The sequence below is a fragment of the Cornus florida genome, unplaced genomic scaffold (assembly GCF_030987335.1).
Source record: "Cornus florida cultivar Cherokee Brave unplaced genomic scaffold, ASM3098733v1 CherokeeBrave_3.0.0_Hap2_Chr10, whole genome shotgun sequence".
NCBI lineage: Eukaryota > Viridiplantae > Streptophyta > Magnoliopsida > Cornales > Cornaceae > Cornus > Cornus florida.
The window spans coordinates 113359612-113375292 of record NW_026775580.1 but is presented as its reverse complement, the minus strand read 5'-3'; the positions used below and the strand labels follow the sequence as shown (position 1 = coordinate 113375292).

Sequence of the window (15681 nt, the reverse complement as noted above, 5' to 3'; positions counted from 1 at the left end):
TGCCTCGCCCCACCCGTATGTTGAATTTGTGATGCCTAATGGTGTATGAAACGAATGGGAGAGGCCCCAATAATTTTTGCAAGTCATAAGTTTTTCATTTCACATTTATTGAATTAAATTAATTTTTTTAAAAATATTTAAAAAGTTAAGGAGCCATCTACTGAATTAAATTGTTTTTTTAAAAAAATATGTAAAAAGTTAAGAAACTCTCCTAATAAAATAACTCTATTAAATTTTTTTTCATTAATATTTTAAGATAACAGTAAGAATAATTTTTATAAGATATGAACATATAAGTTTTATATGATGGTAGCGGATGGAAACTGGTCTGGCTAAACAAAAAATGTCTGGCTCCGGACCCGTTGGTTGTTGTCATTCTTAATTTATACAAGTAATTCATTGCCTTGTTGAGTTTGAAACACATGTTAATATATTGCTCACTTTCAGAAGAAAAAAAAAAACCCATTTTTTACCGACCCTCGAAAAGTCAATTATGAACACACCTGGCTTTATAAGGGTAGGTTCGGAATATCCTACACTATTTACATTATACAATCCTAAACATATTCAATATATAATTATTTTATAAAAAACAAAAACAAAAATCAAATATAATAATATATTTTACAAGTATAATCATAATGTTTTTATTACAAGTCCATAATATCATGAAATATAATTAAAAAATCAAAAACAAATAATAAAATATACACTTGTATATATTTTTCATAATTAAATGAGTCAAGTTCAAAGTAGAATGGGAAAGAGGGATTAAGTTGGCATCTCCAACTTTATTTACTGCGGGCCTGTTTAACAACCAGTATTGCTTCATGTTTCTTTTTTCTTTTCTTTTTTTGCTTTGGACATTGTATTGAACCGATGCAAAATGATAAAACGTGTTTAGTAATGTTTGTTACAATCTGAATGGTACTAAAGCGTTTATGAAAAAAAAAGGCCAAAATATTGATGCTTCTGGTTGCTTATGCACTGTTGCAAAGCACAAAACTCTAAAATTGCGTTTTTAACTGACATATTATTTTTCAAACTTGTAACATTTTTTTAATAGACATACTTTTATGTTTTTCCTTTAAAAAATCTTGCAACAAATATACGTTACCAAATATGTTTCTAAATATTAAACACAATTGTTTCTGTTTTGGGTCAAAGCAATTGTGGTTCCCAAACAGAACCGTAGTCTTCAGTCTCCCTGCCTGTATGATTATTTTTTAGAGGATGAGGGTAATACAAATAAGAGGCTCACTATACTTTTTCATGACCCTTACAAAAAACCAAGGATCTGTTTGGTTTATATAACTCAAAAAATATAAATTTATTTTCAGAGAATTATAAAAGACAGTTTTCTGAGAACATGTCTTTTTATAACTGAATTTTCATAAAACTGAACCAAACGCAATTTTTTTAAAACATGAAACTGTTATGAGAGCTACAAACCAAGCAAACCGCAATTTGACACTATTTAGTTTTTAATAGTTTTGGAGTTTTTTTTTTTTAATACAATACAATTTAGCTTAAAAATAACATTACAATATTACTTATCAAAATAATAATAATAATAACATTACAATATCATTATTAAATGCAATGGAAATGCCATTTGATTTTCTTATTCAAAATTATATTGATGTGGAGATTGAATATCCTCCACCGGAGGATATTTCTTTAGGCTCAGTTTGGTAGAGTGGAAATGGAAGGGAAGGTGGTGGAGGGTAATTAAAAAGTTGTGTTTGGGTAAAATGGGTGGAAGGAAATGAGAGGGAAGGCTTTGGAGGGTAAAATATAGCTTTGCACAGTAATTTGTTTATCCTCCAAAAAATGGGAGTAAATGGAAGGAAAGGGAAGGCAATGGCTGAAGCAATATTTGTGATGCCAATTTTACCCTCAAGATTATATATACATACAAGTTAGCAGCTGCAGAGAGAGTGAGAGATGACGGGCCAACGGCTGAAGCTTACGAACGGCGAACCCGAACTGGAAAAGTGGCGATGGAAATTGAAAGATATGAGTTTTGATTTTATGAACAATCTGAAATGATATATCGATAGGGGGTTTTGAACTTTTGATTCTTGCAGACAGATAGATAAACTGAAATATATGGGTTTTGAACTTCTGATTCTTGTAGTGCAGCGAGAAAGAGAGAGGGCAAGTTCAGATTGGAGAATGAGAATGGAGATGGAGGCGAGATTGGGGAGGCTGAAATGAGTTGCCCTATTTTTATTTTTTTTTCTTTTCTTGTGGGCCTGAGGAGACAATATATATATATATATTTATATTGTCTTATATATATGGAGTCGAGATTGGGGAGGCTCAAATGAGTTGCCCTAAATTTTTTATTTTTATTTTCTTGTGGGCCTGAGTAGACAATATAAATACACACACACACACATACATATATCAAAGTTGAGAACGAGAATATGGAGGCTGAAATGATTTGCCCTAAAAAAAATTTATTTTCTTTTCTTGTGGGCCTAGAGACAGTATATATATATATATATATATATATAAATATAGAAAGGTATAATGGTTAATTTATTAAAATAATCCCCTTTCTTTTCTTTCCCATTTTTTCCCAAACATGATTATTGTCCTTCCATTTCTTTTCCTTTATTAATCAACCAAACACAATACCAAATTAAAATTATCCTTCCCTTGCCTTTTCTTCCCTTTCCTTTCAAACCCACCCTACCAAACATAGCCTTAATGCTGATAACGAAGGTGGTCATGATTATTGGGTATTCAGAGAGCGGAGAAAAAAGAGAACTAATATTTTTATTTTTATTTTCTTACTTATAAAACAACCGAGGGTATTTTAGGATTATTAAAAATAAATTAAAAAAAGGGTCAAAATTGACAACTAGGGGACAATTTGTTTTTTTTTCCTTTTCTAGTGAGTACTCATACACACACGTCTCTTTTGAGACTTGAACCCTTGATCCCCTTTAGAAAGTAAGAAGCCGATACTATTAGACAATGTTGGTAAAAATAAATAAATAAATAAATTGACAGTACAAGAGTTTATTTATATACAATTAATTTTCAATAAGAGTGTTTTTTACTCATTTTTTTATACATTGGGATTATATCTTGCACTTAACTCTTCCTAAAAATATATCTATGAATAATATGCATTTTATATTTCATTTACTTTTCAAATTTTTTCTTTTATTTTAAAACTTAATTAGTTTGTTCTTCTTAAAAATGATGTTTACATGTTATTATTATATTCCTAACATTACGGTCAAGTCTTTTTTTTTTGGAATTTAAAGCAACTAATATTAATAAAAATAAGAGTTACAAGCGGGCCAATGGCCAAAACAGCCCAAGGAAAGGGAGACAAGCCCAAACAAAGAATGGCCCAAACAACGGTTCAATCTAATAACTGCAATTAACGGCTAATTAGCCGTTAATGGTAGTTGTTAGCGCTCGGTCCGGTGAAACCCTAGCAGAGGATGATGATTGATCACCATTAACTGCGATCAAATTAATCCGGCGGCCTTGGAGGAGGGCGACAGTGAGTTGGCGACATGTTCTAATCCACGAGAATCCGTCTTGAGGAAGGACTTTCTCGCAGGAAACCTAGCTTCAGGAGGGCAGTGACTGTGGAGGTGATCCTTGCAAGCACTGCTCTCTGTGATGATTTTTTTGCTTTGAAGATTCTCTCGTTTCTTTCCTCCCAAGTATGGTAAACAATGGAAGAGAAGCATACTTTGCGCAGCAAGTTCATGGGAGAGTTATTCCTCTATTGAGAGCTTATGAAGTGGATTAGGTCTTCCCAATTCGAGATTGCAGTACTAAAATTACATCTGAGTTTGATGAACCGCCAAAATGGGGAGGTGAAGCTGCAATTGAAGAAGAGATGCTGATGGGACTCTTAATTGTTGTTGCAGAGAACACAAACATTTTCATGGCGAGACACTGCTTTGCTGTCAAGAGTAGGAAGTCTGGATTGGACTGCTAGCCAGAGGTTAAATTTCATTCTAGGAATGATGGGGGATTTCCAAACTAGGTTGTGCCATTGAGCTATAAGGAAGTGGTCAGCAAGATGCCATTTTGTGGATTTGAGATTGTATAAACCATTTGGGGATGCCAACCAAACTTTTTTGTCACATCTAGAAGGACAAGGGGGGGAAGTGAGAGTAGCTCAGGGATGGCATTTGTGAGACTAATGGGGAAAGACCAAGCTGAATTCGTGATGAAGGTGCCAACTGTAACAGTGTCATTGAATCCAGCATTTGTGAGAATACTAAGAGGATACCTTGTGCTGAGGAGGCCACCAGTGATCCAATTATCCCACCTAAAAACTGTGTCTGAGCCATTTCCAATTTTGTGGTGAATGAGAAGCATTGCAGGATGCCTGAGCTGCAAGATCTTTCTCCAGCTCCAAGAACAAGGCTGAGGGATCTTGAGAGACCAGAAATTTCTTGATTTAATGAGGTATGTGTTACACCAAGTGATCCATAGTCTGTCATCTACATTAGTTTGCAAATCCCAAATTTACTTTAAAATACTTGCTTTGTTTTAGAGCTCCAAATTTGGAATGCCAAGGCCACCTTCCTATTTAGGCATGCAAACATTCACCCAAGCAACTTTTGCACTGCTGGACTTCATTTCTGGCCTTGACCAAAGGAAGGATCTAAAGATTTTGTTGAGCTCATTGATAACTGCCTTTGGGAGAATGAAAAGGCTTGACCAGTAAATTTGTGTTGAGGCCAAGACTTATTTGATGAGCTGCAGCCTACCTGCATAAGATAGAGATCTTGAAGACCAATGAGATATTCTGTTAGTGATCCTTTCAATAAGAATGTTGCAGTGCTAAGCCTTCAGGTTAGAGGATATGAGAGGGACACCAAGGTACTTGACAGGGAGTGTGCCAATGCCAATCCCAAGTAAAGAAGTGATATGAGACTGTGTGAGTGGGTTGGTTCCTGAGAAGAACACATTGCTCTTGGATAAATTAATGTCAAGCCCCGACATGCAACAGAAATGGTCAAGAGCTGACTTCAGTATAGAAACTGAAGTAATGTCCCCATGGCATAACAGGAGCAAGTCATCAGCATAGCAAAGATGTGTAATCTTTAGGGCACTACATCTCCAGTGGTATTTAAAGGTGTGAGCTCTGTTGACATACTCATTAATGATGGAAGACAATGCATTCATAACTATGACAAAGAGGAAGGGAGAGATAGGGTCTCCTTGCCTCAATCCTCTCTTACCCTTGAAGAATCCCTCAAATTCTCCATCGAGGGCAATGGTGAATGAAGAAGTGGAGATACATGCTTCAATGAGTGAGATGAATTTGGGAGGGAAGTTGTGGAGTGAGGACAACTAAGGATAAAACCCCATTTGACTGAGTCAAAAGCCTTCCTTAAATCAACCTTTATGGCACATCTAGCTGGAGAAGAGTCCTTATGGTATCCTCTGAGCAATTCATAAGCAAGTAAAATTGGGTCAGTGATCTTCCTGCCCTGAATGAAGGTTGTTTGCGACACGTCCGTGAAGCATGGGAGGGTAGACTGCAGCTTTACGGCAAGCAATATGGATGTAATGTACAATTTGAATTATGTTGCATATCATGTATTGAAAGCCCACTCTTGTGTTTTTTGTACTGTGGGCAACATGGATGTCATTAACACTCGGGGTATTCTTGTTATGTAACAAGAGGGCATTACGGTCAAGTCTTAAAACACATGGAAAATGATACTATTTGGCCGATTAGTTAGGCAGAGTCTTGTGCGACAATTTTGTTGGCAACGTTCCTTCCTCTATCCTCTCTCTCTGTCTCTATCTAGCATCCCACGCACCCCCACACAAATCCGGCGAGAAGATTCGGGTGAAGTGACGAAGGCGGCTAACATAAGCCTCATCTTCGGCACCGATCGATCCTGTAAAAATTGTTTGTTGACTTCGCCGTGAAGAAAAGGGTGTCGTGTGTTGGCTTCTTCATCATCGGATATATTATTTATTTATTTATTTATTTTATTTTATTTTTTTTCTCTCAGGTTGGTGTTGTTGCTGTGGTCTGTATTTGTGAGTTGAGACTGTTGTTCTCCTATTCGTCGCGAGTCGCCGGTTTAGTTGCAATTGATACTTGTAACTCTCGTTTTCCCCAAAAGCAGAGGAGACAAATTAGGCGAGGTTAGTAAACGCGGGTTGATCGATGACTTCGTCCATGACCAAATCGGGAAAGAACATGATCGGCGACAAGCAAGTCTGAAAGAAAGACAAGGAAAGGGGGAAGCGCTTACGACGACGAAGGCTGTTCCAGAGCTGAGACTCGAGAGCAATTATCAAAGCAATAGAGACGTCGAATAGAGAAGGGCTTGTAAAGGACGCCAGATCAGGAAGTGACATGATTGGCAACAGCAAGTGTGAAAGGGTTCAGAGCACAAATTTCACCCTCTTGTATTGTTGGGGTGGTTCTGCTTCACCCTCTTTTGAGCCTCTTTGCACTTGATCCCAGATCATTGGCGGAAAAGAGAATCGACGATCGTTGCATTGTCAATGTACCATTGTCGCCGGAATAGAATTCCGTCGCCGAGTTGTGAGTTGGATTTGCTGTTGCGGCCGCGATTTGTTTGTGCTAGCTTCGCCTAGATGTGATAGCTAGCTTCGCTGTCGTCGTTGTTGTCATGGCCTCCCAGTTGGTGAGCTGTGTTTTGTTGTCTGAAATCTGAGATTGCGAAGACGAAGAGTGTGTTTGGTTACAGGTTTTGTTCATTTATCGCTAGCGTTACTTGGGATTCTGCCTAAGAAATCGGCCAAAAGTATCAGCCTGAGTATCACGATAGCGTTACTTGGGATTCTGCCTAAGAAATCGGCCAAAAGTATCAGCCTGAGTATCACGATCCTAAAAAGTCATACAATTTTTTAAATTAAATTTAAGATGATGGGTAAAAGATACATAAATATTTATTTTTTAGAAAAAAAAGAAAAAAACAATAACAATATCTTTTAATCAACAAATCATGACCAAATTTTATGTAATCGGGTGTACTTTATACAAAAATAATTAATAAGTATATATAAAGATAATTGATAAGTATATATAAGGATTACATATTAAATCATGAAAGATAAAAGTTAAAACTTTCAATATTAGCATATCAGAGTTTCAGCGGCATAGTTTGAGAGAGAAAGTAATTTTATCTTTTAAGGAATTTAATGTTTTTTTTATTAAAATATATTAAATAAGTAAGGGTATAAATGACATTTTATATTTTTTTTGGAATGAAAATTTAAATAAAAGTTAAAATCAATACGAGTAGACAAGTATTGTCCATAATGAAGGGTAATTTCATCTTTTAAGGAATTTAATATTTTTTTTATTAAAATATATTAAATAAGTAAGGGTATAAATGACATTTTATATTTTTTTTGGAATGAAAATTTAAATAAAAGTTAAAATCAAAATATTTATCTAGCTAAGATTTGACTAACCTAAAGCCAAATGTGATCATTTATCTGTTCTGGTTAATAAAAATAGTGATCATAATTTGAATATATATATATATATATATATATATATATATAAAATTACAATTCAAATTTGTATTAGGTTCGGTTGCTACCACTTCCATCCAGACTTAATTATAATTAAATTTGTTTTGAGAATTTTTAGTTCAAATCAGTCACAATTGTAAAATAATTTTCCAAACACTTGAAACAAAAAAAGAAAAAAAATGTCTCAGCTCGAATTTGATTCCGGTTATCTGTCCAAATGCAAACAAAGCACCAAACATCATCGTTATGCCAAATGCCGTATTCATGTCTCATGTGAACCTATCTTTTACATGTCTAGTAGCATTTGGTTATTATTGAAAACGGGACGGGACACAATCAAAATAAACGAGGACGGCAATGTATTCTGGCATTTGTTTTGAGCTGAAGATAGAAGGAAAATGAGTGTTGGACGCTCAATCTCATTTATGAATTGTGAATGTTCTCTCTCCATTTTTATAAGCATACCCTAAAAATATATACGTTAAAAATCGTTACAACTATGTTAATTTTTTTTTTTTTTTTTTAATTTTAATTTTAATTTTGTATTACTAATTTGGTCCCAAATAATTTTTCCTCCTTAATTCAAAGACGGGGTAGCTGCAACTACCAAGTTTTTTTTTAAATAGTTTCTTTTTCTTGTTGTCACATGATCAAATATCATCAATTTGTTCATAAGCATCAACAAACCTGTTACATTTGTTAATCCTAAGATCCTCTTTTGTCGTCTTCTTCTAAACCTAAAAAAAATTCCTTTATGTTGACCACTGAAATTCATATGAAAAATTCAGGAATCTTAACATTATTTTTACAGTAAAATATTATTTATTTATTTAGTTATCTGGTCTATTCCTTTATTTACATATCATCCAAAACTTAAACGTGCTACTCTTATGGAATATATCGAAGCCCAATATATCATAAGGTCACCGTCAGCTAATGCTGCGTGGTCTAGCTTAATTATTTACTGGTTGATCTATAAATAAATGCCACCAATGACCAGAACATCATCTCTTCCTCTCCTTCTTCTTCCTTCTCCTCTTCACCATCTGAATTGCTAAGCTTTTACATCTAAGTGGAAGAAATTCAATGGAAGTAATGAACAAGTACATATCGATAAAGAGTCACATAGATGGTGTTCCAGAGGAATCCGATTTTGAGCTCAGGACTGAACTTCTTTCTGTGTCACTCGAGTCCGGTTCAAATGATGTTATAGTGAAAAATTTCTATGTATCTGTTGATCCTTACCAGATAAACCGCATGAAGAAATATAGCTCTTCGCAGGAAGCTTCCAGTTTTGCAGTTGCCATCACTCCTGGCCAGGTGTGTTTCTGTTGATATACTACTACTAATTTTCTTCATTAATTCCTGCATTAATTGTACGTTTATAACTTTATATTTGAGTTGGTTTGTGTGGACAGCCTATTGATGCCTTTGGTGTGGGGAGAGTTGTGGCTTCAGAAAACCCTGCATTTGAAAAGGATGACTTGGTTGCTGGGGTTACCAGTTGGGGAGATTATAGCATTGTAAGAGGTGGAAACATGTTGAATAAGTTGGACACCATGGGTTTTCCTTTGTCTTACCATCTCGGACCTCTAGGTAACTTTCATTATCACGAGTAATGCTATTAAGAGGTCCCTCGTGACAAGAGCCAAAAAATTTCCACGTTTAATTATTGGAACCCACTCATGAAATCAATCAAATTTTTGGGCATCGCTTGACATATTACAATTAATTGAAGAGAACTGCAGTTATTAATCAATAATGAAAACCAGAGAAATAAATGCAAAAAGTAGTACATTTGAGGTAATGTTATTTTGTACCAACACTGTGTATGTGTTTGTTGTTTGCTGTTACAGCATTTAGTGGGCTTACAGCCTATGGTGGGTTTTTCGAAGTGTGTAAGCCGAAGAAGGGAGAGAAAGTATTTGTATCTTCTGCTTCTGGATCGGTTGGAAATTTGGTTGGACAATACGCAAAGCTGTTTGGGTGCTATGTTGTTGGCTGTGCTGGAAGCCAAAAAAAGGTCAGCTTCTTGATTCCTTAGTTTCAATAATTCAAGATTTAAATCATATCAGGTGAACTTAGTTTAATTGCATGCCAAATCCTAGTTTTTGACTTTTTTTTTAAATATTTAATCGAATCACAAATCCTTAACCATGAGTTTATTTTTAACTTGAATTTTAGGTAGAATTGATGAAAGAAAAGCTTGGTTTTGATGATGCATTCAACTACAAAGAAGAAACTGATCTGAAATCTGCTCTCAAAAGGTTAGATTCTCTGTTTTTATGTTTAAGGATGTGCTTGCAGCTTATTTAAAAAAAAAAAACAAAATCACTCTCTGGAATGTGCTCTAAAAATCCATCTGCTAATACTGTGGTGTTAAGAATCTGGAGTTTTTAAAATGCATAGTGCAGTCCGTTCTATGTGATTAAAAAAGTGTGTCCATTTGCATTTGTTTTCATTATTGATAAAGTACAATTTAGAGACAAACAATCAGAGTCCATTATATGTTTTATATGATTAAGAGAGTGTCCACTTGCATTTATTTTTTATTTTATTATTTTTGACAGGTACTTCCCAGATGGAATTGATATATACTTTGACAATGTGGGAGCTGAGATGCTAGAAGCGGCAGTGGCAAACATGAATGCTTTCGGTAGAGTTGCAGCTTGTGGTGTAATTTCCGAATACACAGATGCTGGGAAACGAGCGGCGCCAAGCATGCTAGATGTTGTGTACAAGAGAATCACAATCAGAGGATTTTTAGCTGCTGATTTAATGAATGTTTACGCAGATTTCATTTCCACAACAGCTGATCACATCCGCACTGGCAAACTTCATGTGCTTGAAGACATTTCACTCGGTTTGGAGAGTGTCCCAACTGCTTTTATAGGCCTATTTCGTGGAGATAATGTTGGGAAAAACATGGTTAAAATAGCAGACGCTTAAAACTCATTTTGTATAAGCAAATCTGCTTGAATATGTGATGTTGACATGTTGTATTCCAGAGAGTTTTTATTTGTTTAAATCTGAGTAATTGAGAAATTTGCCATCTCTTCTTACATTTTTATTTACTCGATGTAAGGCCAGTAAAATGTCAAGGCCTATACCTTCCAAAAAAAACAAATGTCAAGGCTGGGGGGGGGGGGGGGGGGGGGGGGGGGTTAAATAGTGATTTTTCAGAGCCTTGAATGCTTATATTGATTTTTGGACGCCCTGCTTTTTAAAAGGATGACTTGCTGGGGTTGATGGTGTTGTCAATTGGATAGATTATAATTAAATTTATTTATTATTAACCATGACATAGGTTAAATATATTTTTTTATTAAAATTTAGTTTAGGCTCACTTTTCTATGTATGCAGTTTGCACTCTCATCTTAATATAAATGGTTAATTATAACTCTAATTTTATAAATAAATTATTATTATTTTTTAAATGACATAATTACCTTTTCAGATTTTTTTCTCTTTTATCTTTAATATGAACAAAAAGAGAATTCAAAAAAATTTATCTCTATTGAATAAATTATCTCTTTTGATTAGACACATTTTTATTTTTATTAAATAAATTATTTATTTCTTTTTACGAGACCCATAAAAAATTACCCAAAAAAAAAAATAAATACCACTTTTGACAAAATATAAATATGTGAAAAAAAAAATTAACTTTGTTAAATAAATTATCTTTTTCGATTGTACAAAAGAAAAAGTCGTTTTTGAATAAATTATCTACTTTGATTGCCAAAATAAAATTATCTGTATAGAATACATTATATTCTTTGAAAGGACCTTAAAAAAAAAAAAAGTAAAAAATGTAAACAAAAAAGTTAAAATTATATAAATGATAATTATTGCACTATAAAATAAGGGATGATACATTAATGGAATTAAGATTTTCTTGTCATTTCCTTTCAAAGAAAAAGATAAACAGAGTGTAGAAAAGTGAAGGCGCAAATATAGGCTCCTCTTAGTGTATTCGAAACATTGGTAGTAAAATTAATATTTAGTTAATTTGATCACCGGTGTCCAAATTAACTAAATACCCCAACTTATTAATTTATATTAAAATTATAAAATATCATAAATGTAAAATACTCATAATATCCTTCGGAGGCATATTTAGTCAATTAACTTTTCTTTTCTTTATTTTAAGAAACTTACTCTTTCATTTCACACCATTAAATATTGTTAAAGGAAAATGATAGAAGTACACAATTTATTAAAGAAACAAGAATAAAATAATTTGGTAAAAAAAAACCCTTCCCCATTATTACGGTTGGTTGTTCAACAAATTTGCAAACAACAACTAAAACCAAATAAAATTAATCAAAAGGGGTATATAAAATGGCCATTAAATAAATATTGCTTGAGAAATATTGACTATAATCAAAACACAAATTTTAAATTTGTTTAGCAACTATTTTAGAATTATGATACTACTACTGGTTTCATAAATTTTTTAGAAGGGTTCGGCAAAACAACAATTAATGTATTATATCCACTTCAGATATGGCCCAGCGGTTTACTCGCTGAATTTTGGAGCTTAACAAGCCTAAGGTTTGGCGTTCGAGTCCCGCTGGGTGTTCTTTGTGGCTAGCCTCCGCTACCCTGTAGTGACTTCCCAGCCTGAGTGGGAAGGTGCCCTTCCGAGTCTTCGGGGGTTAGTTGGGTTGTTGAGGGGTTCTAAGGGTTCGTGCCATCCCAGACGCGGCTTAATAAAAAAAAAAAATTAATATATTATTCTAATGGAGAATTATGTTCTCTATTTATTTAAAATCATTTAGGTATGTGTTTTCTGCCAGTTTGGGTTGCTGTTGGAATAGAAAAAACGTTTTTATTAATAGAGCTGTAAAAATAATGAGGTCAGTAAAAAAACATGTTAGATTTTTGTACTTTTCACAATTAAATTATTTTTAAATTTATTTGGTAACAATATTTTTTTAAACAATTCTATTATTAATTTTACAATAATATCCTTTAATATGATGTTACCATATTTGATAATAACAACTTTATATAAAAAATAAAATGGATAAAATTGTTTAATAAAAAAGAGTTACTAAAAATATTCAACTTCTACTCGGAACACAGTTTTATAAGTTCCAAATTCTAACTTCCTTTAAATGCACTGCGGAACTAAATTTGGTATTACTAAACACATTTAAACGCAAATTTTCAAAATAAAAGCGCTATTAAGCCGTAGGCAGGAATTTAGCCTTCGGTGGTAGGGATGGCAAACTCTCCATCCCTGCTAGGGCCCGTCTTACCCCGCCCCGTTTATAGCGGGGATGGGGATCCTTTTAGCTAAACGGGGATGGGGATGGGGACAAATTATGAATCCCCGCCCGGGCTGAGGCCGGGGGCGGGGATAGGGTAAACCCACGCCCGCCCCGATTAAGTGTGAAGTTACTAATATATCCTTACATATAATAATTTATTACTAAATTAGATTTATTATATATATGAAAATAAGAAAAAATGTGTTTTTTTTTTAATAAAAAAAATTATGAGGCCGGGGTCGGGGGCTTGGAGGGAACAGGGATAAGGTGGAGGGGGTGGGGGCGAGTTTGGGGATTTTGGCAAAATTTTAAGCGGGGATCGGGGCGGGGATGGGGAATGAAAAATGCATCGGGGATAGGAATAGGGAATGGAATCCCCGTCCTACCCCGTTGCCATTCCTATTCCGTGGCCTTTATTGGGACATTTTGTAATAATGGTATAGTTCAAGGAGATAACTTGCTTCAAAAAATAGTTTAGGGGTGCATTATGCAACAATAGTATAGTTTAGAGTTTTCTTGCTCTTTTGCCTTTATTCTATTGATAAAGTGTAGGAATAAACTAAAAATGATGACTTTTAATTTTTAGATTAATTTTTTTTTTTGTCTCTACTGCTTGCAAATTTGACAAAAGTAACTAAATTATTTTATTCGTATATCTTTTAAAAAATTATTTAGTTTTGTCATTCTCATGTAAGTTTCTAAAAATAAAGAAATTTTTTTTTAATTAACTAAAATTGAGTATATAATTTCTTACGTCAGGAAGTTGAACAGACTAATGCTTATATATGTATATACCCACCAAAATTTGGGGCTGCCATTTATTTTTGTTAGAATTTTTGCACTTTTACCAAAATTTTATTTCAAATTGTAATCCAAATCAAATTCCTTGTTCCCCCAATCCAAATACTCTACCAAATAAGTTGGTTCTAAACATAGTTTACTACTATTACCAGAGAGTCGGGAGTCCTCTTCCAGCAAAACGATATCCTATAAAGATATCCTCCTCCTTCCTTTCTCTCACCAAACCATTCGAGTCTCAACGAGCTTTCCAACCTGCAATGGTGCTCTCAGCGAAGGTGTGATAAAAAAGATGATGCTATCATACACATACGTCATCATATGGATTTCCATCAGCTTCGTCGTTATAGTCTACAACAAGTACATACTCGATCGAAAGATGTACAATTGGCCCTACCCAATTTCACTCACCATGATTCACATGGTGTTCTGTTCCTTCTTGGCCTTCCTTCTGGTCCGCGTCTTCAAATTGGTTGAACCCGTGGCGATGACCCGCGAGCTTTACCAGAAGTCTGTTTTGCCAATCGGAGCTCTCTACTCTCTCAGCCTCTGGTCGTCCAACACCGCCTACATATATCTGTCTGTGTCCTTCATACAGAGCTTAAAGCTCTCATGCCTGTTGTAGCCTACTCGATCGACGTATTCTCCAAAAGAAAGGCATTCAAGTCGGAGACGATGACCAACATGGTCTCGATCTCGATTGGGGTCGCAATCGCCGCCTACGGCGAAGTGAAATTCAACTCGTGGGGGGTGATGATTCAACTCTTCGCTTGGGTTGCGAGGCCACCAGATTGGTCATGATCGAAGTCTTGTTACAGTCAAAGGGTCTCAAGATGAACTCCATCAATACCATGCACTACATCTCACCCTGTTGTTTGGTTTTCCTGATGGTGCCGTGGATTTTCGTCGAATACCCATTGTTGAAGGAGGCTTTGGCTTCTTCGAGCTTTCATTTTGATTTCTTGATATTTGGGACCAATGCGGTTTGCGCTTTCGGGCTGAACCTTGCGGTGTTCTTGATTGTGGCGATGCTGTCGGCATTGACGATGAATGTAGCCGGAGTGGTGAAGGACTGGTTGTTTGATTGCTTTTTCGAGTTCGGTGATTAAGGATACGGTGACGCCGGTGAACTTGTTGGGTATCTGACTGCATTTTTTGGTGTGGCGGCTCAGAAGAAGGTGGGGGAACAAGGGGATGAGGAGGCTTGGAAGTTGTTGGAGGAGTGAGAAGGGAAAGGGCAAAGGGAAAAGGGAAGGAATAACGGGGCTTAGTTAAATGGAGGACCATTCATATTTTTGTACAGATTAGATTAGATGGAGGGTTCTGAGAATGTTTGACCAAAACCCGGTATTTTACAGTTCTTTTGTTAATTTAGTCCAGTTATTTTTTTAAAATCTTCTTTATCTTGGTTTCTGTGTTTTATTTAGATTATGAAAATTTATTAGTGTTGGGAACTTGAGGATTTAGCAGGTTAAAAGGATAATAATCCTATTTCAACCATGGATTTACTCCAATTAGAAGTTTACAACTGTTACTAGATTAGTCCATTTATGAGAAATTCACAAGTAAACTTTATAATTAATTATTTATTTGTTTTATTTATATAAAATAATTTTATTTTCACTCTTGGACTATTATCCGATTCAGTCAATCTAAATCTGAAGTTGATCTAAAAACTCGTAGTTGGTTACCTACTATTATTATTATTTTTTTTTGAATTGGTGCTAAAAACACATTTTCTTGGAAAGAGTAATGGTTTCCTCGGTCAAAAGTTCATAGTCGGCCAAAATCTAATTTTTTTTTTCTTGTCTAAATTACTTTTAGTGTGATTTATTGTGAATGATTTTTTTAAAAAAATTTAATTATATAATTTTAGTTTAATCCTATTTCAAGTAGATGTGTTAGAGCATCTCTAATAGACTCTCTAAAATCAGGCTCTCCGAATTTGTCACATAAGTATTTTTCAATAGTCACATAAACATTTCCCATAACCAGTCAGTGTTTTTGAATCTCCAAATTTTAGGTATCGCATGTATTCTAATGATGCATTTTTGCTCTCCAAAAATATTAATATTTTAATATTTTT

The 15681-nt window shown here is 34.6% G+C and overlaps 1 protein-coding gene and 1 pseudogene across 1 annotated transcript; both read left to right on the top strand.

Annotated features, from left to right (window-relative positions):
* The first annotated feature begins 8544 nt into the window (after window positions 1-8544).
* On the top strand, window positions 8545-10546 carry LOC132279953 (2-alkenal reductase (NADP(+)-dependent)-like). The gene is made up of 5 exons (XM_059782029.1): window positions 8545-8838; window positions 8937-9114; window positions 9375-9541; window positions 9703-9785; window positions 10089-10546. The coding sequence occupies exons 1-5, from the start codon at window positions 8605-8607 to the stop codon at window positions 10465-10467; spliced, it is 1041 nt and encodes a 346-aa protein (XP_059638012.1). The 5' UTR covers window positions 8545-8604; the 3' UTR covers window positions 10468-10546.
* A 2588-nt stretch (window positions 10547-13134) lies between these two features.
* LOC132278426 (probable sugar phosphate/phosphate translocator At4g32390) lies at window positions 13135-15041 on the top strand (annotated as a pseudogene).
* The last annotated feature ends 640 nt before the right edge of the window (window positions 15042-15681 follow it).